This window comes from Prinia subflava, chromosome 2, assembly GCF_021018805.1.
Source record: "Prinia subflava isolate CZ2003 ecotype Zambia chromosome 2, Cam_Psub_1.2, whole genome shotgun sequence".
NCBI classification, from domain to species: Eukaryota; Metazoa; Chordata; class Aves; order Passeriformes; family Cisticolidae; genus Prinia; species Prinia subflava.
The window spans coordinates 9573938-9600783 of record NC_086248.1 but is presented as its reverse complement, the minus strand read 5'-3'; the positions used below and the strand labels follow the sequence as shown (position 1 = coordinate 9600783).

The following is a 26846-nucleotide window of genomic DNA, read 5'->3' as shown; positions in this document are numbered from 1 at the left end:
GCCCCCGGCCCCTTCCGCCGCGCATGCGCCGCGCGCCGCCCCTCAGCGCGGGCACCGCGGCAGGGGGATGGCCCCGTCGCTGTCCTTCCCGCCACAGGCACGGTTAGTGTGTTTAGTGCTCGCTTTCACTTACTGTCTCACGTCTGGGCTCCTCAGTGCAACAAAGACACGGAGCTACTGGAGAGGGTCCAGCGGAGGCCACCAAGATGATGTGAGTTGGGGAGCATCTCCTGTGTGAGAGGACACTGTGGAAGCTGGGCCTCTTCAGTAAAGAGAAAACAGAGAGGGGATCTCATTAGTGCATATAAGTATGTCAAAGGCAGGTGCCAAGAGGATGCCAGAATCACAGAATTTGTTGAGTTGGAAGGGGCACATCAGGATTAAGAAGTCCAACTCCTGACCCTGTACAGGACATCCCAAGTGTCACACCATGTGCCTTAAAACTTTGTCCAAGCGTTTCTTGAACTCTCTTTGGCTTGGTGGTGTGACCACTGCCCTGGGGACCCTGTTACAATGTCCAACCGACCTCTGAGTGAAAAGCCTTTTCCTGATATGTAACCTAAACATCCCCTGACTCAGCCCCAAGCCACTCCCTTGGATGCTGTCACTGGTCACCAGAGAGATGACATTGCTACTTTTGCCCCTCCACTTCCACTCTGGAGGGTGTTGAAGATTGAAATGAGGTCTCCCCTCAGTCTCCTCCAGCCTGAAGCACCTGGCTGGTGCTAGCCTTCTAAGGGGTGCCCAGAGACAGGAGCAGTGGCAATAAACCAAAACACAAGGAGTTCCACCTCAGCATGAGGAAGAACTTTAAATTAGGGTGGCAGAGCACTGGAAAAGGCTGCCCAGGGAGGTGGTGGAATCTTCATCTCTGGAGGCATTCAAAACCCACCTGGACACGTTCCTGTGACTCTGCCTTGACAGGGGCTGGACTAGATGATCTCCAGAGGGCTCTTCCAACCCTAACAATTCTGTGATTTTAGGCCTTTTAGGAAGTGTGGCAGTGGAGGTGGTGCCCGCCTGAGGGCCTGTGAGACAAAGGGGAGGCGAGGCCTGTTTGAGGGGTCCCCAGTGGTCCCTGGTGACTCTGAGGTCCCCACACCCAGCACCACCCGTGGGATGTACATTTGCACACGTGTTACACCAAACAAAAACGCATCTCAGCAGTTACTAATTTATCAGTTAACTAATAAATTTAGTACTAATTTATTAGTTAACTGCTGTGGTAATAGTTATTGTGTGGTGATTTTGGGCAAGGAGTCAATTATTCCCTTCTCCTGACAGAGTTAAAGATGGGATCACTGGTACAGCAGAGTTGTGCTGTTGGTAAATACAATTCTGGTGCTGGTAGGCATTGCCAGCGCTGCATCTTGATAACCTCACTTCTTATGAGCATAAATTATGCATATTCAGCAGCCCCTAAAAATTACAGAGATCTCTGCATGTCAGTGACATTTTAAAACACTCATTTCACAAGAAAATGCCCCATTTTGCCTTTTTACCCGTTTTTCAAACAACTAGTTAGCGAGCGCTCCATTGCAGGAGACAGTGACAGATGCCATGCACAGATCAGACCTTCAGCCAGAACGTGGCTCTCTGTCCTGTGGGCACTGCAGCGTCCTGCTGCCGACCCCCTGATGTGCAGGCAGGGAGGAGTCGGGCCCTGCCTGTCGCAGTGACTCCAGGCAGGCTGGGCTGCAGGAATAGCACCTGCACTGGTGCTACTGCTAGCGCAGCACTTGTGTGGATGAGATGTCTGTGACTACCAACTGTGTTCTTAAAAATAGAGATGTCTCAAAGGAGAAAATCCTGACTGTTTTCAGTATTTATAGACATGGCTAAGAACATAAAAGTTCCCTGACAAAGATAGAAACATTTCTGCAAGAAATGAAAATGATTTCTTGAGCCTAATACCAGTCAGCTAAATACTCGGGTGTCTGCAGCCTGCTGCCACTCACGTGGCTAATCTCTGTGATCCCCAGTGTCCTGCCTGTCCTACTGCCACCTGGGCTGTCTCCAGGGAGGCTGCAGGGCTGAAAAGCCAATTCCTGTGCTGACTGGGGAGAGAAGGCCTCTAAGTGAGCCTCCAATCCCTTCATACAGACCAGCTGGGACTGAAGGAAACCCTGTTATGCTCTTGGCATCTTGAACACTTACAGCAGCTGGTCTACATTACACCAGCTCTCCAGCTCTGACCCTTCTGGGGACTTTGTTTGTCCTTAATAATTCTAATCAGTGTTTGTATAAAGCATCAAATCTTCCCAAAGAGCTCAACAAGCATTTGATAAGCATAAACTTGAATGATTTCCAGATCAGTGTGCTTCTCAGTGGGCTTTTTCTCAGAAAAACCCAACCTGATCATGAAACAGAAAAATATTTAAGTACAATCAGTTTGAGATTTGAGCTGATAAATACAATTATTTGACTATTTTCTAAAGTGTTTTTCTAAAAAAAAAAAAAGCAATTCCACCACCACACATCTCACAATTCAATAATGGCACTAAAGTTTTTGACACATGGTAGAATAGTTCAAGAAACGCCTTTCTCTCTTAGCTTTGTTCTGAGTGGAATCTTTAAAAATACTTAATGCTTTAGATAGTTTTACTTGATATGAGTCCATTACAAAATGTTTCTCCTAGCTATTCCTCTTTTTAATGATGTGTTAACAGCTGACTGGGTTCTGCTTACACTCCAGACATTTCAGATAAACTCCTTTAACACAGTTATGCTTTGTTTTTTTCTGTGAAAAAAGTATCCTAAATGAAAAATACTAAACAAATATACAGTCTACAGTTTAAGACGGTAGCCAAGGATATGAAAAGCCTGGATGCCTTTGCCTTCCTCCACAGTTTCCCTCTGACACCCTGGGTAAGGCACTTGACTGAGGAGCACTCACAGAAACTGAAAGCTGCAGCCTTAACCACCTCTGCTCAGCTAAAGTCTAATCATCAAGAGGTCTACATTCTCTAAGGCCACAAACTTCAGGACCTAAAACTCTGGACATAAAGAGAATTTATCCTGCTGTGCCATGACATTCATGTCCCCCAGCAGTTTTGACAAACAGTGCTGTTGGATCTATCAGGGCAGCAAATAATTAACCTGTATTAATTAAAATGAAGGTATTCCTCCATGAAAATGAAACAACTAGTCATGGTAGACACTCTCAAACCATCTCCAAAAAAATGAATGTCCCTGCAAAAGCTTGCACTCTTTTAAAACAAAGTGTGTGACATCCTTCACTCCCAGGACGGGGGAACACCCAGATTTGATTCCTTTGCTCAAGATTTACAGGCATGATTTCCTTGGAGAGAGTCCCCAAAATCAGCAGCCTACTGTGGCTGCCCTCTGCTGCAGCTGGGCTGTTCTGCAGGGAAGAAGTCAATATCTTTGTCTCAGATCTTCTGTTAATGGCCTTGCAGTCAGAGAAGCATAGAGCTGTTTGGGTTGGAAGGGATTTAATGACCCTCTAGTCCAACCTCGGAGTCAAACTATCCCCAGTCTAATCCCCAGTCTAGCTGTCATCCCTGGCTTAAGAGGGGCAGTCATGGGTGTGTGAACCCGAGTTCTCTGAAACAGCCGGTGCACTTAACTGCCGACACCTCCACTGAGGGACAGCCCTGCAGCTCGGGAGCCACTGCAGCTATCTGTCCAAGTTCAGAGCAGGGCCTTGGAATGGGGGTTTATATCCTTAGCATGTCCCTCGTGAGCTGCAGCTTGGTAAAATATGCTGATCTGGATGTAAGTTTCATGCATTAGCAGGAGCAGATCCCATTCTGAAGGTAACTTTCCCACATCATGACTGCATATGGAATCTAGGCTGTTTGCATTAGGTTCTGCATTCCATTTTGTCAAAAGACTTAAAATTAGGTAATAAAATCAATGAGTCTGAAACGCTACAGTCACTAGACATGCTGCTAAGTGTGTTGCTGTAGGAATTCGTTTGTATTTCATGTTTTAGGCTGTCGGTGACCATAATACATAGGAGGGTTTACTGCAGTAAGAACTCTGTCCCAGTGAGCCAAGCCTGCTCCTTGGCTAATCTGTTCCCAGAGCCTCAGAGAAACAGCCTTAGGAGCTGCAGACTTTTCACAGCGGGACTTTCATGCATCCCTTTGCCCCACCATTGCTTCACAAGCACAGTCTTTCCCTGCCACAGCCATTCATGTGCTAAGTCAGGGCTGATCTGTTCTGTGGCTTTTGACCACTAGCCTGTTGATTAACTCAGTCTCTGCAGCTTCTCCTTGTACTGATACTGTTGTCTGAATCCCTCAATCTTCACAGCTTGTCTCAACCCTCTCTTCTGATATGGAAACATTTGACCCACGTTATCCATTGTCCAGTTTTAATGTTTAAAACTACATGTTTTAAGCTTTCTATCCCATATGTGGGAAGAACTCTTCTGAGTTACTTATCCTTTTAACACAAAAACTGGTACAAAAATGCCTTCCCCTAGTATTATTCCCATAAACCCATTTGACAGCACCCAGCCTCTCCATATGCTGAAAAGGCTAGTCTGCTCTATTCCTCAAAATTGTGGTATTATTTTGATTTTTTTCCCCCTACCTGTATGTGCACCTGGAAATTTCTTCAAGGAAGGCCACATATTCTGGTTTTTTTACAGACTAGATACCAACTGGCATAACATATTGAGCTAGTGCACATGAATTTAGCATCAACAGAAATTTCACAATTATATTATAGTAGATTTTGTCTCTAATCCCATTTTTGAATGACTCATTACTATACTACTGTTCTAAAATGCTGAATTGCCATTTAGTTGCACACATGGTCATTGCTCCTGCAGACATTATCAACAAGATAACAATTCTGCAAGAGCAAGAACAAAATGTTTAAAGGAAAAGCATGAGAGGAGGTGTCAGTGAGTGGAGTGCACAGGCCTGCAGCACAGATCATCATGAGCTTGTCCCAAGAATAAATGTTTCTCCTGGAAATGCTTTGCTGAGTAAGTCTATGCTCTAATGGTGGAGGAGGTGTCAGCTGAAGACTTGTTTCTCTTGCAGGATGGCTTTGGTCATTCATCCCCTCATAAGTGGCTGAGGTCTGAACAAACTTCATAAACATCTCAGAGTCACAGCCACCAGAGACTGCCACTGTAACCCAAGAGTCACTAATGGCATCACCTCACGTACATGAAGGAATGTGAATAGCTGTGAAGAGCAAAGCCAGACACAATGCCAGCTGGTTTTTATATTCACATTCACTTCGTTCACAACAGAGTGGCATCAATGCTTATCTTTAAAAAAAGAGCCTGTGTGTCTCAATAGGAGTATATTTTTCTTTCCAGTGGAGAATTGAGTTCCGAGAACTCTCCATGACAGAGGCAGGCTGTGGCTCTTAGAGCTGAAGATTGCATATCATAATCAGTACAAAGAAGGAAACCTCAGAGCTGGGCATCAAATTGTCACTCATTTCATATATTAAGCACTAATGAGTAAACATTCTGAGTTCTAAAAGGGGGGAAAAAGTTCAAAGAAATATCTGAAGCAATGGAAACAAGCACAAGAACTCTGAATAACAGGGCGTAATTTTTTTGCGCATTTAGGATGACATAATTCAGTCATATCAGAACAAGAAAGAGTGAGAAGAATGCATTTTTTTTTCTCTCCTAGAGAAATACATTATAAGAACCCAAAAAGCATATCCAGAAGTTTTGATTTTTTTGTATAAAGTTTCTTATGCAAAAGTTTCTTCAACTTAACTTGCATGAACTAGAACTTCTCTGTATCTTCAAAAATGAGAAGCTGTAATGCAAAGGATAAACTAGAAGCAAGATCTGCAACAGTACTTTTTTTGAGTTACATAGTTTCATGTCTTCGGTTCATTAACACCCTTCTACCTCTTGCCGTATCAAATACTGATCCTTCCAATTGCCAAAGGTTCTTCTGAACCAGCAGCCTTGACACAAAGTGGACTTTGCCTAGGGTAACATTTGGACATCTGCAGTAGTCTCTGCTCTTCTGGTGTAATCACTAGGCTATAATTTTTTCTTCTATCTTAACTGCACCTGAAGCTCCCCAGAATTTCCTGTTCGTGTACAGTGTCAAGGGGGCCCAACCACAAGCAGCAAGATGACTGGACACATCATTTAAATGCCAAAATGGAGCACAGCTGTATTAGCTCAGAGCTAGTTCAGACCTCTTTTCTGACTCATCATTATAGTATGAAGACATACCCACTGGGCCCCATTTCCACACAGAGAACCCAAACTTCCTTCTGTGCCAAACATGCCTTCAGAGCAGCAAGGCACAGCACAGTGAGTGGAGAATGCCAGACACAGACTGAGGAAGGGAAATTCCATCTTACTTCCTGAGCATAAACAAAGTGGTTGAGCACTGTAATACTGAAAAGTAGGTGCCAATGTTATGCACATATTACATAAATAATAACAGTGTATTCATACCTCTGTGGGCTTACCTTTAATTATATCTGCAGGTTTTACAGACGTCTGAAGTACTTCTCTTGTGTCTGATGCATCCTTCTTCCTAGGCAGTTAGTCAAACACAGAACAAAACAAGAAATCCATTGAGTTGAAACAATAAGTTTTTAAATATTGCAAAATTCAAGTTCTTTTTGTGAGTCAGCTCTCCCTCTCTTGCAGTACAGGACCCTTGTCTTCAGCTAATCTATTATCAGGGCCCAACAGCCGCTTGTGCATCCGCACCTCCAGTGCTGGGGTGGGGACCCAAGGGTGGTGAGCTGGCATCTGGAGCAGAAAATGCAAAAGGCAAGGCAAGAGGGAAGAGAATTGCTCTTTTTTCCTGTGGGAGCTGCTGGGGGAGGAACCTGCCACCCAGGCAGCTATACCTTTGTTGTCTCTGTGACACTGGGAGCAAAGAGCTTTTCAAGTGAGAAGCAGAGATTAGCTCTTCAAATGGGAATAATCAATTCCCATGTCCTTGGCACAGGAAAAGTAGGCACGAGACCACGCCCTGCAGCCTGTGGCTTGTTTTGCCTACTGGCTTGAGCTGGCTCCAGATGGAAATCCAGTCTGGCTAGAAAACTTCTTCCCTTGCAATACATCCTGTTAGTGGATTGCAAATCAGGAAGTTTATATGTGTAAATAAGAGTGCCTTTCCACTCATTTTGGCCAAGGACTAAGAATTAGAGACCAATACTACTTAAGAGTGATTCCTGTACATCCATGTTACGTCATGCTGACGGCCTCACTGACAGGGGTGATTAAGGAGCTATGATCTCTAGACCAGGAAGAGTCCTCCAAACCATTCAGCACAGTTCTTTCCTTCATACAATCTCAAAGGAAAATTACCAAATGGAATGAAAACCTGGTTCCCATCTCCCACGTCTACTTCCTCTGGAAGGCCAAGAAAAGATGCTTAATCCATTTCATCCTTCCTTTTATTTATATCTATTTTTAGATTTAACCAAAGCATAGAGATAGGAGGAATTAGTCTCAACCCATCACTATCTTCCCAAGATCATTAGTTTTTCTGTGAAATGCACAAGATTAAGCATTAGCTGGAAAATACGTGTTTGTTGCAAGTTCATAAAGCTCAGTCAGAGATGTTTAAGAATGTCATAACCTACATGACTTTTCCAGGCAAACATTGTTTTTTCCTTTATATTTGAAAGAGTCTAAGTGCTGTTATAGTTAAACAGCATTAAAATTACCCCCTTGTCCTAGCTGTTTGAGAAGCTAGGCAGTAACTGGTGTGGAGACTGGCTGAGTCCCCTTGACCCTGGCTAAGCTTATCCAGGAGACCAACTCCACAGGGCTAGAAGCATGGATGGCCGAGAGCCCATTGTACAGCTTATAACCACTCCACAAAGCAAATGTTTTGGGCATGCAGGGGCAAACCCTGCCCTCGTGCTGGCCCTGTGTGTGAGCTGAAGCACATCCCAGCCCTGCGTGGGGGGAGAGCAGAGGAAGGGTGATCTGCCTCACACACGTGTTGACAGCAGCGGTGCCAGGCAGGGATAAGACACCCAGCCCCGCCCTGCGCTCCTGACTGTGGCCCAGGGAAAGCAAACAGGCGGAGGCAACTCATAAAACTTTCACCAGCTGCTGTGAGCAACGTGATCCTCTCTTCCTTCCTGGCTGTTGTTCTCCATGTGCTTTTCCTAGTCCCCTAGTAGTAGGGCAGTCCTCTGCTGTGCCACGCTGCCAGAGCTGGTGCTTCCCTCCCTTTTGTGGTTAAGAAGAAGAAAGGAGGCACGTGGGCAAACAGCCTTTCAGTCCTTGGGGTTACTGGGAAGATGTTGTGGCAGAGTGGGGCAGGCTGAGGAAGGAAGCTTCCTCCTGTGGGCCCTAAATGTCACTTCTGGTTTAGGGTTTCATTCAAAAATAGGGAACAGTTTTCGTGAACTTTTTAAGGAATTCAGTTTAGTACCTGCAGTTACTATGTCCCCTTTTCACCTGAGAAAAATTGGAATTATTTAGGTCAATGTTATTATAATGTTTCTGACAGGAATTGTACAGAGGAAACTATTTTATTATAGAATAGTTACCTAATAGCTACCTAACAGAGTGAATATAGATTTACAGGTTAAACTCTAAGCATGTGTTGTAAAAGTTTATTTTTAAAATAATAAAATTATCTTGTGTTAGTGAGGGTATTATTATGCGTCTACTCAGAAATGTAAGAATGTATTTCAGTGATTAAATAGAATTTTGGCATGTTTAAGTTCTATTTTTAATCTTGTTTAGTAGAAAGTTTTCATGAAAATGTTTATTTGTATGCTGGTAATGGCAGCATTCATTTGATAATGATTCTGCAAAACAGACTTTGTATAGGACAAGATAATCTAATCTTGAATTAAAATTGATAAATAAATGAAAATTTAATTCCAACATTTAAAAGAAGTTCTTAAGAGTACAAACAAATGCAAATAAATTATTAAGGGTAATTTAAGGTATTGCTAGGAAAAGAAAACAGGACAGATTGTATGTGTATATGTATTGTATACATATATAGCTATAAACCCAGGAAATACAGAATGAAGAAAGAAATTTGTGTAATTTCCCTCAGTTGCTGAAAGAAAAACTACCAATAGCACTTGATAGATTACCTCGACCTGTGCAAGCAGCACTGGGATCAGTACTTTTCCCAAGCTGAAGTTGTTTTTTTTCCACTGTGGTTCTCTTTTCATCAGTGTTTCATCCTACCCCATCAGTATCTTCTAGAGCAGCTAGTGTCATAGAATCATTAAGGTTTGACCTCCAAGACCGCCAAGGCCAACCTCTGACCGAATAGCTCCATGCCAACTAAACCCCAGCACTGGGTGCCCCGGCCTGTTTTTTCTTAAACTCCACCAGAGGCAGTGACTCCACCACGTCCCTCTGCAGCCCATTCTAATGCTCAACCACCTTTTCAAAAAAAGGGTGAAAAAGTTCTTCCTGATATCCAACATGAACCTTCTCTGGTGCAGCTTGAGACCATTTCCTTTCATCCTCAACACTCTTTATTATTTTTCACAGTGGTGGCTAGATTGAGTTCTAGCTGAGCTTTCACCTTTCTAGTTTTCTCTCTACACAACCCAATGACATCCATGTATTCTTCCTGAGTCACCTGCCCTTCTTTCAAAGGTCATAAACTCTCTTTTTTTTCCCCCCGAGTTTCAGCAAAATCTCCCTATTCAGTCTGGCTGTTTTTCTTTCCCACTGACTCATCTTTTGGCACATAGGGACAGCCTGCTCCTGAGCCTTTGAGATTTCTTTCTACATGGATCCCATTGTTTCTAAGAGGTGCAGTATGGCACTAGCAGCTTCATCTTGAACACAGTAAGATAATTAAACAAAATACTCAGTGTCTAATTGGAAACATGGTATACCAAATACATTTCAATAAAGAATATCTATAAAACAAAAGCAAGTCTTCCAAAGTTTAATAGCTGCAGAAGCAGAATATGCTGAGCCCTTGCTGAGCAGGAACAGGGAGCCTCAAGCTCAGCTGCAGGCTGTCTGCAGACCCAGACAGGGAGCATTAACTCAGCTCGTGGTAAATTATTTGGTTTAAGATTCACTCTTAACCCCCCAATTTCAGATCTGCTCTTGTAACATGACAGGGAAAGGCAGTTACTCTGAATATAAACAAGCTCAGTTTGAGTGATGATTCTTGTTGTGAAGCCCAGGGCTGTCCTGTATCCTCAGAAATGTCATTTCCACCCCACCATCCTACTCCCAGTAGCCCAAGCTGTGTTTTTGTTTTGCTAGCTGCAGCTCACATTGGCATTTTTAAAATCCCAGCCAGAGCTCTGCTGTACAAGGAGCCCCGTTTTTCATGTCTTGGGGGCCATTTTTCATATTGCCTGGGGGCAACCATACACCTCTGGACACATCATGAAAGAAGCTGTTGGGTCCAGGCCATCTCCAGTGGGGTGGAGGCCCAAAGCTGCCCTCTTCCAAGGCTCAGATGTGAGAAGAGCCAGGGTGCACTAGAGGTGTAGAGCCTTAGAGTCAAACACATGGAGCAGCCATTCCCCAGGCAGATGCCTCTCAATGAGTTCTGTTTGTCTGTTTTCACACGGGACATCTGGGGTGTGTTGTCTCTCTGCCCCAATTTTTCTTCTGGGCTCAAGATATATTTCAGAGCTCCACTTTCCTGGCCTTCACTTCCTCTCTGTTTTCACTCAGGCATCTCTACTTACATAGCAAGCACAGGCACCAAGATCTGCCTGCAACTGCAGCTGAAATCTTGCATTTTGGAGGTGAGAGTATTCAAGCTGAATTTTTGGGTTTCCATGTTCTTAAGTAGAGAAGGCCATCAAACCCACATCTTATGTCCTGGTTATTATGTCCAGGTTCTAACCTAAAGGTTAGAATTCTCTAACCTTTAGTACCTCTCATCTGACTCGATGTTTGTTGTTTGGGCGTTTTTTTATTTAAAAAAACCTCTTGATCCTTGCACAAATTTATAAGTATAGTATTGGTGTCTACCTCCAAAGAAAATTATGTCCAATGTTTTTAGCCACTCTGCCCTCAGATTACAGGTCATTTTTAATCCCATCCAGAGATTTGTAACTCTTTTCGAAGCATGGGACAGGGAAACCAAGCCCATAACTGTGTTCCAAATATCCCTCCTGGGACCTAAAATTAAATATTACAAAATATTTGCCCACATGTTTTGCCTAGATTTACCACTGACGTTGACCTTTAAATTAGTTTTCTCTAGTCCTCATAGTTACTCCTGAGATAAAAGAGCCATAAGGACATTAAGGAGAGTTTTCACTCACAACTCGAACATAGTCTCTTTGTGCTATCTTAATGTTGAAGAAGTAATACTTACAGCAGGCTTTTCTTTTCAGCCAGGAATGCAAAATACCAAATCTAGATGCGGACTGAGCCATGTCGCACTATTGCTCGGGACCAGTAGATGGCAACCACCCCTTGCAGTGTCCAAGGTAAGTGAGAACAGTTCAGGTAGGGGAGTTATTAGGTGACAGCTTGAGCAGCAAAGCTCTGCTACTCACACGAGGAGAAAGTGGAACTTGTATTTTTTACTCCTTCTTATACCTCTCCCCCTTTGAAGGGAGCAGTGAGTTGCCCTTTTACATCCTCAGTTTTGACAAATTGTAATTGTGACAATTCATTTGACTAAAATATCTTTTGGCTGCTCCTTACTGCTAATATCAGTCAAAAAAGTGCGAGACAATGGAAAAAAAAATCCAAAGCAATCAGACTGCCTTAGCTTGCACAGGAATAGCCTCAAGTTCTTATCATTTATTAGATTCCTTATTACTTTTTAGGTGGGAGCAGTTAGAACTGAGTAACAATGAATCTGGGATCGGAAATAGAGTTCCCTCTAGGAACTGATTGAGGCTATTGACATACCAGTTAATTAATTCTGGTTATATGAGCGGCCTTACAGAAATTTTTTTGACATGATCAAGTTTGAAGAAATTCTAATTCTTTTTTCCTATAACATTAGATTAAAAGTTATTAATTTCTAGGAGTAAGAACAATTCAGGTTTGAAAAAGTCCCCTCCAAGAACCTTGCATTTACGCTTCAGACTAGAAATTCCTTCATTAAAACAGAAGACTTAGAGAAATATACCTATAGCCTTACTAGAAGGATATTTAACTACCTGTAGTCATGTGAGTTTTTCTTCTAGCGTAGATTTAACCATATTTTGTGCCTTTGTTTTCAATAAGGATTGGTGTACATAATACAGTGTCAGTAGTGCAGGAAAAAAAACAGACCTTTGGACCCTGAAGGATTCCAGTGTCGCCTTACAGTGTCATTTGCAATTTAAAGAAGAATACACTACAAATAGCTAAACCAGACAAGAGCACTGGCACTTAGGCAAAGCAAACCAAAATACTCTGCATTACTGGGATGCCTCCCTCCAAGTTCTCAGCCACTTTGCAAACCATTAACTTAAAATGCGTCAATTTGCACCCTTGCAGTACAAGGTGTATGTTTATTCTCAGAACTCACACCTTTGCTGGGAAAGCTTAAAAAACCTACTTGACTGATAAAGTATAAGCTTTGGATTTTGTTACAGCTACCCCTTGATCAGCTGTGAACAACATGCTATAAGGGACTTTGAAATTAGGAGTAAACCAGATGGCATTCATTTCCTAGTGAATACTAGAGAGGTGATAGGAATAGCTTCTGAAATCCTTTACGAAACCCATCAAACTTTTCTCATTATTTCCTTAATCTAATGATAACATTTATACTCTAAACCTCCCTGCTTATTTATGAGGTCTTGAGAGCTTTTTTTCTTCTTTCGAGAACTTAAAGTCCTTCAGCCTGATGATGAAATCTGAGCAACTTTATTTGCCTTAGCATGAGAAATTATGTGACTTGTATATGTTGTTTTTCTTGTGGACCCATGAGTTTTGTTAAGGGTCCCAGAGTTACCTTGGACTCTTGCAGAGCACTACAAAACTAGTTAGATGATGATGATGATGATGATGATGATTTTATGAAAAGGCAAAGAAAAGGAAGTCTAAATTATTTAGAAGGAATGTTTAGAGAAACAATAGAAATACTCCTCTGCTTATAGTCAAGCTTTTTTTAGCTCAAATGTTTGAGAAGGACAGAGAGTTTTAAAGATTCAAGGTCTCTGGTTGCCATGAAGGGCACAGAAAGGTCTCACTTCTGGTACTTATCACAACAGAAGTTTGCAAGAGACCTCCAAGGACAGTATCTCTCCAGTAAAGTTTAGTTCATGTTCAAAGGAATCCCTTTGGAAGTTCCCTTACACTGAATACTTCATACACATCACATATCACAAAATGCAGCCTCATGCACTGTAATAGTAATATTTATTGCAGAACCTGCCTCAGAGTCTGGAATTTTATGTGTTAGATATCTGAGTAAGGGTCAGGGGTATCTTCAAAAGCATGTGCTGTGTTTCTGTGTTTCTGTCATGTGTGTATGATGAGCTGTGACAAAGTGCTCTGAAGATTGTGGTCTAGTAGGAGTGAGCACACCTTATGTACGATGGTAAAAAGGCCCTGGAAAAATGTAATTGTAGCCTTTTCACCCTTCTCTTCCTGCACTTCCTAGAATTGGAAAAAGCCCATATTGCCCCCTACTACTGTGCAGAAAAAGTGTCTCTGGACTGGTTTCAGCAAAACATTTCTGTTTCTTTGATCAAGACACTGGAAATGTTCCTTGTTGAGCAAAGCCTTAGCATGTTGGCCGGCAGACTTGTTTGTTTGATCATGCTACAGTGAAGTTTGAAAATATGATTGAGCACTGAAGCAAGTGCTTGAACATTGACATTCAAGCAAAGAATAAAGTACAGATTTGCATGGGGACTTTGCTTACCCGATCCTTATTTCAGATACTGTTTGAAGCATGATTTAAAGGAGAGATAACCAGGATCACAGTCCAGTAATGTGCTGAGTGATTTTGAGGTGGTGCTGGATACTATCCATTACCATTGCTTGCAGTGAGATTCAGGGATAATCAAATTCAGTGTAATAAATTACCCAGATAAGATGGGTAATGGGAGAATGCGACGTGCAGAAGATAAGTTTGTGTTTCTGAACAGCGGTCAGTGTGACTTTTGTAATTATTAACTAAACCTTAAAGCCTGAGGTAGTCCTTATTCAAATGCCTTAATTCTTTTTCAGATTCTCTCCTTACAACCTCTCCTCACATTTCCACAATGAGGGAAAGGAAGACAACAGATCCACTTCATTCGTCCACAGATCTGAGTGAAGGGAAGGAGAAGTTAAGACTGAAACAAGAGGTTGGCCTGATTAGCAGTGTGTCATTAATTGCAGGCACCATGATAGGCTCGGGGATCTTTATGTCCCCTGAGTGGGTACTACATCACATGGGGAACCCTGCCAGCAGCCTGCTGATCTGGGCAGCATGTGGTCTCCTGGCCACGTTTGGAGCCTTGTCATACGCTGAGCTTGGAACAATAATTAAAGAGTCTGGAGGAGAATATATTTACATTTTGAGGATTTTTGGTTCTTTTCCTGCTTTCCTTTTCGCCTACACTTCTGTCATCCTGGTGAGACCAGCTGGCTTGGCAGCTGTTTGTCTGAGCTTTGCTGAGTACGCCATTGCGCCGTTCTACCCAGGATGCTCATCTCCGCAGGTTGCCATCAAATGCACAGCTGCTGCCTGCATCCTGATTTTAACTATCATCAACTGTCTCAACGTGAGGCTGGCGACATCTGTTATGAACATTTTCACAGCTGCCAAACTCTTGGCTTTGTTGGTGATCGTGGTGGGTGGATTGGTGCTGCTTGCCAATGGACAAACGCAGAGTTTTCAGAATGGTTTTCAAGGCACGAGTGCAGGTATTGGGGCAGTTGGAGTGGCATTTTACCAGGGACTCTGGTCCTATGATGGATGGAACAACCTAAATTATGTAACTGAGGAACTGAAGAAGCCTGAGGTGGGTGAGTGAGTGAGCAAGCAAGTTGGGTTTGACGTTATCTTGCTGTTAAAATTTTTGATTCTATCTGTGATTGTGTTAAGAGTGGTAATCAAGGGATTTACAGTGAGGGTGGTGAGACACTGACACGAGATGCTGTGGATGCCCTATCCCCAGAAGTATTCAAAGCCAGCTTGTGTGGGGCTTTCAGCAACCTGATGTAGTGGAAGGAACCCCTGCTCATTGCATGGGGGTTAGAACTAGATAATCTTTGAGGTCCCTTCCAATCCAAACCATCTTGTTGTCCTGTGCAAGTCCCAAAATAACGTATTGACTGAAAATAAATTATTAGGCAGCAGTTGGATGCTTTGGGGATGAAGTTTTGTCTTAGTGTTTAGAGGATCTCACTGTAGATTTATTAGATTTATTCAGAAAAGCACTCACTACTATAATCCATAAAGGATTCTTAACACCATGTATTTTCTTAAAGATGTGATCCATAAGCTATGCTTTACAACACTACTTTATCTCTCCCTGTTGCATTGAGGGGCAACTTCAGAGCAAGCCAAGCCTCACTGGAAAGGGAATCTAACTGTGAATGTTCCCTGTCTTTAAACATCTGTATTTTAGCATTGTGCAGTCCATTCTATAGGCACTGAAGTAGCTCACCCACATCTCACATCAGCCTTCTCTGTGCCATATTACCCATTTTCACAGATCAAACACTGCAGCAGTGAACAATTCTTATTTTGCAAGAGTTGTATGAGTGCAGAGGTTATACAGTATGCTTTCTCCCTGTGCAGCACACAAGATCCTACAGATTAAATGAAAATACGGAGCTAAATATTAACCTAAATGGCAGCACAGATCCCAGGGCCACTCTCTCCCACAGGATCATGCGCACTGGTACTCAGGCCCTTCCAGAGGGGAGACACCACCATTAAAAGTTGCTGTGTCTTGTCCTGTGTTGAGAGTGGGGAATGCAAAGATTGATGTTTCAGGTTCTTAGATGCATACAGTTACCATTTCCTTTTCAGTATTTTCAGTTGCATAAGACACTGTTGATTTTATTGAGTCTTAAAATAATTCTGTGGTGTTCTAAGACACAATTCTACCACTAAGAAAAAAGAAATACTTCCTTCCTAAACAAATCCCCCTTGAGATTCTGAGATCAACCCCTTGTTTTGATTTAAACTGTAGAGCGGTTAATGTCATACATTAACAGATAATGTGATACAACACACACTGGAACTTTGTCCATGGCAGTGAGGTGTGTATGGGAAGATGCAGCACACCAGGAGACATAACACACTAATAACAAATAAATCAATATTAAAATAATCAAGAAGTATGCAACAGGCATCTTGGGCACAAATCAAAATATTTTTAATAATATTTGGTGGGTTCTTTTTTGATTTATTTTGTTTGGTTGGTTGTGAGGTTTTTTTAGACTAACTTTGGAACTGTACAAGACTGGTGTGAAAACTGCTATGTGAATCTGGATCTATGTCTTGTTCTGAGGAAAAGCTTAGGGAGTGGAGGAATTTGAATGAGAGACGTGGGTGGTGACAAAAACAAAACAAACAAAAAAAGCACAGTGCGGGCATAAATGTGCTGCACCTAACACTGCTGTCATCCCTTTTCCAGGTGACCCTTCCCAGAGCTCTGATGATTGCCATTCCTCTGGTTACGTGCCTGTATTTGCTGGTAAATGTGAGCTACTTGGCAGCCATGACTCCCTCTGAGCTGCTGTCTTCAGGAGCTGTGGCTGTCACCTGGGGGTGAGCTCTGCGTGGGGCAACGCGGGCAATGCAGCCCTGAGAAACACTGGTCCCTCCTGAGTTTCAGGAGATTTGGATGTCATTCCCAGAGGGAATGGCAGCACGGGGTTGGTCAGGCCAGGAGGACCTGTCAGGCCATGTTACAGAGAAGAAGAGGGTGACAAAGATGCTCAAAGGGCTGAAGCACACTGTTGTCCAAGAGAGCTGGGACTGCTCAGGCTGGAGGAGAGAAAGGTCCAGGGAAACCCTACATCACTTTCCTGTGCTGAAAGGGGCTACAAAAGAGCCGGAAAGGAAGTTTTTACAAGGGCATTATAAGTAGGACAAGTAGGAATGGCTTCAGATTGAAAGAGTGTAGGTTTAGCTTAGACTTTCTTTACTGGGAAGGGTGTGAGGCACTGGCACAGGTTGCCCAGAGAAGCTGTGGATGCCCCATCCCTGGAAATATTCAAGGTCAGGTGGAGGGGGCTTTGAGCAACCTTGTGTAGTGGAAGGTGTCCCTGCCCATGGCAGGGTCTTGCAAGAGGAGGATCTTCAAGGTCTGTTCCAAACTGTTCTATGATTCTATAATTCTGTGGTTCTATGATGCCAAGGCTGACCAGCACCATCTGGCCATGGTCTCCAAGGTGCATCTAGTCTGCCAAGACAGCAGTTCCTTACTCCTCGTTCCCTTTGTTTACACTGGGAACCTGTAACTCCCCTCACTCATGTTTTACCTCGTGGGAAGTGTCTATAAAAGAGAGGTGAAGAGCATCTCCCCACAGGCACTGGGAATGCAGCGTGGGTACATATCCAAGCTTGGGGACTAAGAAATGACCCACATTTGAGATATCTCCAGGGAAGTGGAGACAGCAATGTGCTGCCCTGCTGATGCAGAAGCAGTGGTTTGGGAGTGAGAGAGGAGTCAACAGGGTGAATCCTGTCCACTTGGCACCTGGAATTTAGAGCAGGCCCAGTCTCTTTTGTCTCAGCTTCTCCATCTGTGCAGAAATGGAAAATAGCATTGATCTCAGCAACACCTTCGAGAGGTATTATACACAGGTTGGGTAGCCTTTGGTAACTGTATCTTCAATTGGCTTGTGTTTTTCCAGAGCTGCACAATTTCTACCTTTCATCAACCTGAATTACTTGGTGACAATAAACAGTTTCTGTACAAGACAAGGAATTTAGGAAGAGAAGTAAGGGACCATCATGAGAGGTATAGACACCATCAGTGATCTTCCACCAGAACATCCAGTCATAGTCTAAATATTTCCAAAAACACAGAATCCCTGATAGCCCTAAATGAGTTGTCTGGAAGAAATGATGACACAGTGTATCCACAGATTATGTACTACTCATCCTCTTCCTAAAAAGTCAGCAGCAGCTTTGCTTCCATGTGCGTTTTCCAAGATCTCCTGTTTGAAGATCTAACTGTGCTCTTGCTGCATGTGTTCTCTAACAGCCTTTCACATCATTATGAGTAGGAGCTTTTAAAGGTCTAGTGCTTTGTTTGAGCATCTCTCAAAGCCTCACTAAGCTGCAGTGTCATGAACTTTCCCTGCACTTCCTTTCCCATCATTCCTAATTAACAAGTTATTTGTGAGCTTCCTCCTTTGTAACATGTCTCCTTTTCCTGCCTGATTAACCTTTTCACCCAAGAGTGCAATTCAGGAAGAAATATTGAACTAGTGACAGGAAAGCTGGGCACTCAAAGGCTGGGGTACAGGTAGGGAGCCAGTCTGAGGAGAGGGTGAAAGTTGTGGCTCACAAGCAAGAGATGCAGCTATTCAGGCCGTTAAGAAAGAGTGGGAGGAGTATAAAGAAGCCAGAGGAGGAGTTGTCACATTTAAATGCATTTATTCCCTATATAAGTGGAATACTGCCAGAAAGAAACATTGTTCAGTGGTGAGAGGTGCAGCCACAAAAGGAGCTCGGGAAACTTCCAGAGTTTCTTTGATGACAGTGATTTAACAGCAACCACAGGTTTCAGTTTGCTTGCAAATAAAGTGGTCTAAAAAACATTTGAGTCTTGGATTTTTGCCGATTAGATAAACAGAGTGTTTGTGTATGTGATAATTACCCCAAACATCAGCATTTATTACTCAGTTAATACTCTGAATTCTCCTTCATTCCAGAAGGCAATCTTCACTTTTAGGTGAGAAAATTATAATTCCTTCCAAATGTTGAACTCTGTAACTCTGCTACTTCTTCTGCTAAAGAGAAAGAAAACCAGAAATGTCTGAACATGTTGTAGAACCAAATGTCTGGAATTCAAACCATTGCTTTGGCTTAAGTCTGATTCACAGAAGAGCAGTAGTAGGTGCATGTGGGATTAAAGGGTTAAAATCCTATGCATATTCAGGAAGAAGTAGTAATGCAGAATATTTATTCCAGTGTGGTGGGAACAGATTTTCTGTGATTTTCAAGCTAATATTATTGGTTGTGATAGCAGTATCTTCAAGTGTTTTGCCACAGCATCAGTACACAAAAAAGGTGGTTTTGCCGGTTGTGACTGCTTTGTACAGCATTGCAGTGTGAACAGAATATATATAGCAGGAAGAAGAGCTATCAGACAAACTTCCTAGTCTCTAAATATTATGGAAATTACATGAAGACTTCAAATCATTAGAAAGATTTCGGAAAAAAAAATCAATATAATATAGAAATAATGGAAGGATTAAACCTGTCTGCTTCTGCAGTGTGCATTCAGTACATCTACATACTTCATCTTTTGCTGTGAACTGTTTCCCACCTCAGGGACAAAGTGCTGGGCAGCTGGGCATGGCTCATCTCCGTGTCGGTGGCCCTGTCTACGTTTGGTTCGTCCAACGGCACATTCTTCAGCGGGGGCCGTGTGTGCTACATCGCTGCCAGGGAGGGCCATATGGTAAGCACAAAGAAAGGAGTCGGGCTTGCTTTGAGCAGCTTCACCTTCTTGTGGCACTAAAGCAGGGAGGAAAACACTGTGTATGTTCAACTGGCAGAGCGATATCTCTTCAAGCGGTTTGTTCCTTGCTCAAAGACTTTAATACCCATCTCTTTCAAATGTGAGGTATGTGTTGGCTCTGGGCTTTCTTCTTCAGTCAGATGCTTTCAAAAAGATACATATTCACATCTAGCCTGAATTTTAAGAACAGCTTTGGAATGAAGCACTCAAATGTTGCTACATTGGAGCACCAGGCTTGGCTCCAAGGCTGTGGGGTGACCTAGTGAATATACCTGCCAGGGAAGGAGAGCCTGGCCATGCTCATGTGTTGGAAGGCACCTTTGCTCGCACTGGAAGGGTAGCCCAGCACCAGCCAGTTGCCTTTGCATGTTGCACTGCCTACACTGCTTGGCCTCAGGGGCGATCCAGCTTTCTCATGGGTAGTCTGGCTTAGATGCAGCATAGGAATCTCTGCTCTTCAAGCTTCGTAGCAATTGTAAGGTGACACCAAGCCTTACATCTCTCCTAGCTTGAGTTTATCATTGGTTCTGTTAGGTGGGCCAAATCTAGTAACCCAGTGGAGGTCAGGCTGCTACAGCTCCCTCCTTCCTGGTCCATCCAGTAAGTCCAGCATATATTCCCCATAGCCATAGACGTGCAAACACAGGTGTGAAACATATTTATGTACACACATACATACATGTATATCTGTATATATACATACAGAGACAGCAGGGAACACAGAGGTGCACATACGTACATACCTGGGAGTCGTGCAAACACCAGCAATAACAACACCGAGGACCTTTGATTCCCTCTCTGGCTAATCAGGGGTCTGTTAGTGAGAAATACATATGGAAACATATGTACAGTGTGGGTCCCTCCAGCAGCTCCTGGATACTCAGCCCCTAGTTCCCAGTCTCCCCAGTTGCTGGTACATGTGCATACAAGCCCCCAAGGTTGCTGCCACATCCCAGCTGCTGATACAGACTCACAGGTACACCTCCACACACACCTAACCACACTGCTCCACAAAGAAGAGGAAAAGGGCTGAGCTGCATTTGTCCTCTCTGTTTTGAGCAGGCCTCTTGTGTTCCTCCTGAATCTCTCTGCTTATTTTGGTCCTTCCCACCCCCAGCATCTGGCATTTCTGTCCTCAGTTATGAAGGCACTGAAATACGTTGAACAGAGAGGTTGGATGCCCAATCTCTGGAAGTTCGAGACCAGGCTTGATGGGGTTCTGAGCAGCCTGGTCTAGTGAAAGGTGTCTCTGCCTGCAGCAGGGATGTTGAAACTAGATGATCTTTAAGTTTCCTTCCAATGTAAATCATCCTATGAATCTGTGAGTCAACACCATCTCCACTCCTGGTTCATGGCAGGGAATCTTTTATGCATATGAATGACCAGATTGGTGGAAATGACTGGACTGGTGATTGCTGGTTTTGATGCTTCCTGGCCTTGGTGTTACTCAACTTTTCTCTCTAAGGACAGTGCCTGGTCTATCATGGGAAGCTCTGTGCTGAGAAGTGCACAGATAGTCTGAATCTGACCATACCAGACTATGAGCTGAATGCTTATGCCATTTCTCAGACACTCATCTCTAGCAAAAGTCCTTGCATGACATTTTGGTTGGGAATATAAAATAAAATAAAATAAAATAAAATTAAAAAAAAAATTAAAAAACAGCCTTTCTCATTAAACTTTCCCAATAAAACAAACAATGAAGAGACCACTAATCCTGAAGCAAATCCTGGTTTAATTTGTATTTTCATAAAAGTTTCAGGAATAGTCCTTGGCTCATTTTCCAGTCATCCCAAGTGAAATCAACTCATAGAGAGACATGACAGAGGGTAGAAGTGTGGGCCCATGTCAAAAAATCCTGATGGTGGTCAGGAAGGCCCTAATTTGACTCATTCTGCCACATCAGTAGTTTGAAAACCTCATTTTGCCTGCATATTTGATAGGAAACTGGTGAGACACAAAAAAAAATACCCTTGAAGGAATTTTCTGTATTTACCCTCCTCGGAGTTGGTCTGGTTTTATATGATGCTTATTTGCTGATCACGAGTGGCTCTGGCTGCAGGCAAAGCTCCACCAGCGGCTGAGGGGGATGAGGAAGGGCCTGTGAGTCCATGAGATGATGATGCAGAGTTTTGCTTTGTTTCTCAGCCAGACATTCTGTCCATGGCTCACGTGCGATGCCTCACGCCCTCCCCTGCTCTGCTGTTTACATCTGCAATGTCTTTAATAATGATAATATCAGGAAGCTTTGCCAGTATCGTGAACTTTTTCAGGTATGTGTGTGTAGGATTCTGTTTGCATCCCCTGTGCTCATGGGTTTTACACTGTTTAAAAGTATTCTCTTGCATTATCTTTTTGAGCCTGGGCTATTGCTTTCTAACCAATACTAGGGAGAAGAGAAGGGAAGAAAGAAAATACAGGGATTGGGAACCAGCACCTTTGCCATGTATGAATGCTCCTGTCACTAGAGACTTAACTGAATGTGATTCATCCCTATTGAATCAGTAATGTTCAGATAATTCTAAAGTTCTCATTGTTTGTGTTAGGAAATTAATGGAAGAACTACTAAATTTATAACAATATTCACCTTTTTAATTAAAGATAAGAACATCTGGGATCTGCAAGGCAGGACTGACATTCCTGGATGATCTCACCCCAAATTTAATGCTATTTTTTTTCTTGTCTTCAAGTTTTATGGCATGGCTTTTCTATGGAATGACTATTTCTGGGCTCCTGTATTTAAAAATCAAGAAACCAGAACTGCCAAGATCTTACAAGGTAAAGTAATAACATAAAACTCTCAAATGTTTTCCTAAATTGTTCAAATGACTAAAAGAACATTTAGAGAAGAGAGTGAGCACTGGTGGCTTGCAGATTTAATGTGGTTGTCCTTCCATTTTTAATTTCAAGTTTTGTGTCAGCAAAGCCAACAAGGGGTGAGATAGTGTGAACATACAAGGCATAAGTCAAGGTTGAATTCTCTGTCTTGAAAAGCTAATAATGCCATGTTTCCTCACTATGAAAATATATCTACCATATCCCCTTTTTTCTAAAATATTTAAATGGTAAATGAAGGATGATTCTGATCAACATCAATCACCTGTTTATGCTTGCAGACTTTGGGCAACCTCCTTGGAGGGTAGCCCACATGTAATAATCGTGCAGAGAGAAAAAAAAACTTAGGTGGAGTGCCTCAAGTTTTTTGAGATGACATGGGGACAGGTGCACTCCCCACAAAACAGATCAAAGGAAGGAAATCAGGAGTCGTGTTCTTCCCCTGATGCCATGAGTGAGCTGATCTGCAGTGCTTCCTCAGTGACTGAGGATTATTAATGAATGCACAAGCCACTCTCCTTTGAGGAAGGGTGGCTTCAAATTAACTTAAAATGCTTTCTGACCAGGCTTACAGAAATTGCCTCTGAGATTACCTGTCCACCTGTCGGTGCACACATGGAAAAAACTTTTTGTGCAAGGGTACAGTTGATTTGAATTCAATTGCTCTGTGTTTTGTCTACAGCTTGGCTTTTAGATGCAAGGTAGTAGGGAGTGCAAGAACAGCCTAAACCTGGTAGTTTGCATCTTCAGGTCTAGGAGGGCAGCGAAGACCAGGGGGTTAAGGTGTGGTATGGTGGTGTAGCTCTTGTAGGGATGTTCAGCCTTGGAGTAGGGGTAGGCTGGGAAACAGGATGTCTGGATTAATTGGTATGTCTAGGTAGTACCTCAGGTTGCAGAAAGGTTTCATCTAAAAAGCCTTCTGCAGAAGTTCCAGGGTTGTCCAGACACACAGAGGTCCAGAACTACATGACTCCTTATGCTGATGTTTTGCTTTCACAGGTCCCAATTATCATCCCCATAATTGTGCTGATGGCAGCTGTGTACCTGGTGTTAGCTCCCATCATTGATCAACCCCAAATAGAGATCCTCTACATCATCCTGTTCATTTTCAGTGGCATCATTTTTTATTTCCCACTTGTTCGCTTTAAATACCACCCTCGCTTCTTACAGAGAGTCACTTTACACCTCCAGTTGTTGCTAGAAGTTGCTCCAACTACCAGGGATGCAAATTGAGATGACATCCTCCCTTCTCGTGGCTGCCTGCACCTCATGGTTTATCCCAGCACCTTGGCTTTCAAGGCTCAGAAAATATTCTTCTGTAAAGAGCAATGAGTAGAATGTGAGTGACACTAAGTGATGAGGTGAGAGGGACTACAGCTATGACTCCTCATGTTTCTCTAAAATTATGGTTTGTTTTTTTTTTTCTCCTTTTCAACTCTGCCTTGGCATTACATATAGATTCCAAAGGAATATGTGCTTTTGTATTTTTTATCCCAAAAAGGGCTGATTCTCAGGATCTTATATCATATTTCAAGATAAAAGGCAGCAAAAGATAGACAGTGAAATATTATTCCTGTAGCAGGCTGCGTCACATAGCCATTTCCAGCAATGCCTTTAATTATTTACACCTAGTTCTGCCCACTGTGACTGCAGAGCTTCTCAAATCAGTAAAGCCAGGGCTCACCATGGCCACAAGAAATAAACCCTTTTTCACTCAGGTATTCACTCTGGGAAGATTATGCTTCTTCCAGTTCTAGGTGCACAGTCACGACAGTCCTTTTTCTGTCTCAGAAATCTTCTCACATCTCCCACAGAAAACCCTCTGACATGAGACAAAAAGTGTTTTAAAGCTCTGTCAGTTTACTCTGTTGAGAATGCATTTGTCATCTGGGATTCATCCATTCATGATGAGGACACAAGCAGCATCACTCAAGTACCAACATCCACCCGTGTGCTTCCTGTGATCTCCCTGAAGACAAATAACTTACTTTGTGACAAAGTGAGGGGAAAAAAAAACCCACAAAAAACCCTAGAGCATATGTGCCAGCAAGATACTCTGACTAGGAATTAAAGAAACCACATACAGTAGGAGGAGTGTAACCACATACTGGGCTACATTAGGAGAGGTGTAGCCAGCAGAGCAAGGAAACAGTCTGTCTCTTTGGACTCAACACCTGAAATCATGCATCCAGTTTGGGCCCTGCTGTTGAAGGTGGAGTTGAGAAGACCACCTTCTTTGTGATGGCAACTCAGAGCAATGGTCACAAGCTGTGGCTTGAGATGTTCAGGCTGGACATAGAGGAAGTGTACCCCCATGAGGGCAGTGCAGCCTTGGAGCAGTGTGCAGAAAGGTGGTGAGATCTCAGTTCTCTCACATTTTCTACCACAGCCATTTCCACCAATTTCTGTGAGTCTAAGGGCACAGCACCTAAGTTACAGCCTGTGCTCTCACCCACACCTAAAACACTGAAGGCACTGTTGTTTCCCATTATCCAGAGGTGCAACAGGTTTTTTCCTGCTCTAGGGGAAGAAGTATTACAAGCTTTTTTCTTCACATTTTTCCAGATGGTTCCAGGATGATATCTGTCCTGTCATAGACAGGTCAGGTCTATGAGTAGGTCTAGGAGTTAGTCCCTTAAATGCCTTTTTTTTTTGTTTTAGTCCTTTTTAGGACTAAAAAAAGTACTGAAAGTTAAGTTTCTGTCAGCATTCTTCTACAGAACCTGCTACAATCCTGCTACCTTTTACCTAACCCACCATGATCCTGGAACACAGGTCACTTGATCCTCCGGGCCTCTTCCAGCCCCTCAGAGCTGTGTATCTGATTACAATCTCATTCTGCAATGTCACCCCGTCTGTTCCTCTGAGTGGTGGTATGAGCAGCCACAAGGATGCACCAATGGTCTGTTTTTCCAAGTGTTAGGTATGATAATGGGTAGGCCAGATGGCCCTTGTCCAAATCCTTAGCTTAGACAGTGCTTAGGAGGATTTTCTTCCACTGATTTTTACTGGAGTTGCCAACAAATGAGGGAACAATTTTTCCTCCTGAATCCTTTGACAACATAAAATTCTTGGGATGCCTCTCTTAAAGGAGAGGATATTCTTAAAAGGACTGATGAGGTTAGGACCTCTAGGATACATTCCCTCCACTGCTCCAGGCTCTTCATCTATGTCAGGGAGATTTCTTAAAGGAGCTGCATCTCAGCTACTTACGTAAAAATTAGAATAATACAATTTCTCGGATTATAATTTTTGGAAACAATATTTTTCCTACTTATTTATGAAGCCTATCACACAGGGTTGTGTTCTAATTAAGAACATGAAAAGATTTAGCACTTTGAATAAATAGCCTTTATATGTTATTGACTTGTGTATGGATATAGGGGAACTGGAAAGCTGCAATTATCATACTTTACACCAGTCTCATTTTCTATAGATATTATTGTAACAAGATATTCTTTTTTATTTATGTTGTCTAGGATTTGCAGGTATTTATATTGCCAAAACAAGATGCTGAAAGCTCAGAGAATTGTGAGATAATTACAATAAAATGGGCATTACAATGAAATGAGTTAATGTGTCTCTTTCTGTTTTTCATCCAAGAAAAACAATTCCATAGTAATTTTACTGCATGATCATAAATAATCAGCATCAGGCTTATCTCTCCTCGGTCAGAAGGTTTAACAACATGCATGGCTGTTTATCTGTGCATACACTCATTTTTCAAAATGATTGCTTATCTATAACCCCAGGATATGTAAATTGAAATATATTTTCCTTCATGAGATATTTACAATAGAAGTGCCAGGAAGAGGCAATACGTCCTTACCATTCATTCCTGTGGTGCAGTGACAATGTGACAGTGAACAGAGCTCTGTACAGGTTATACAACAAGATCTTATTGGTCCTGTCTGTTTCCAAAGCTCCAGATCCCTGCGACCTGTGCTTAGGCCCTTTCTTCAGGAGCTCAGAGAAAAAACGGACTATCAGCATTGACCTCAAGATAATTGTAAGATCTCTCCTTCACCTCAAGACCCTGAGTATAACTAAGTCCCATTCTTCAGCTGGCAACTGGCAACAACCGGTTGAGAGTTTTACCTTGGTGCACAAAGCAAAGTGTATTCTGGGCTTTTTCCTGACTTCCTCAGAAGCATCAGCTATGGACTACACCTGGGGACAGTAAAGGACAGTCCAGTGTGTGAAAGAGCACAGAAAATCCTCCTTTGGTGATTTTGTAGTCAGGCATGCTCATATGCCCAAGTTCAAGCGATTGCCATAATTTGTGATTGAGGACAAATTTCCCTTGGGTGGGACAGAGCAGAATTCATGATCACTTTAATTTTCCTCTGTTCAAGAAACACAGTGTGCCCAGTTAGACTGACTGGGTTTATCTGAACAGTTCTCAGCCAGTGCAGAGGGTTTGGTGTTTAGTCTCTCCTGCTCTTTGCTGGGACACAGGCAGTAAGAAAGGCCTC

General features: G+C 42.8%; 1 protein-coding gene across 2 annotated transcripts; it reads left to right on the top strand.

The window, feature by feature from the left end:
- LOC134565060 (b(0,+)-type amino acid transporter 1-like) lies at positions 1-25921 on the top strand. 2 transcript variants are annotated; one of them, XM_063424438.1, is made up of 8 exons: positions 1-211; positions 11284-11379; positions 14069-14847; positions 16474-16607; positions 19347-19476; positions 21685-21809; positions 22227-22314; positions 23371-25921. In XM_063424438.1, the coding sequence occupies exons 2-8, from the start codon at positions 11352-11354 to the stop codon at positions 23602-23604; spliced, it is 1518 nt and encodes a 505-aa protein (XP_063280508.1). In that variant the 5' UTR covers positions 1-211; positions 11284-11351; the 3' UTR covers positions 23605-25921. The 2 variants fall into 2 exon arrangements, with proteins under 2 accessions (XP_063280508.1, XP_063280515.1); XM_063424445.1 differs by lacking the exon at positions 21685-21809 and having other exon boundaries at positions 23371-23584.
- Positions 25922-26846: the final 925 nt, after the last annotated feature.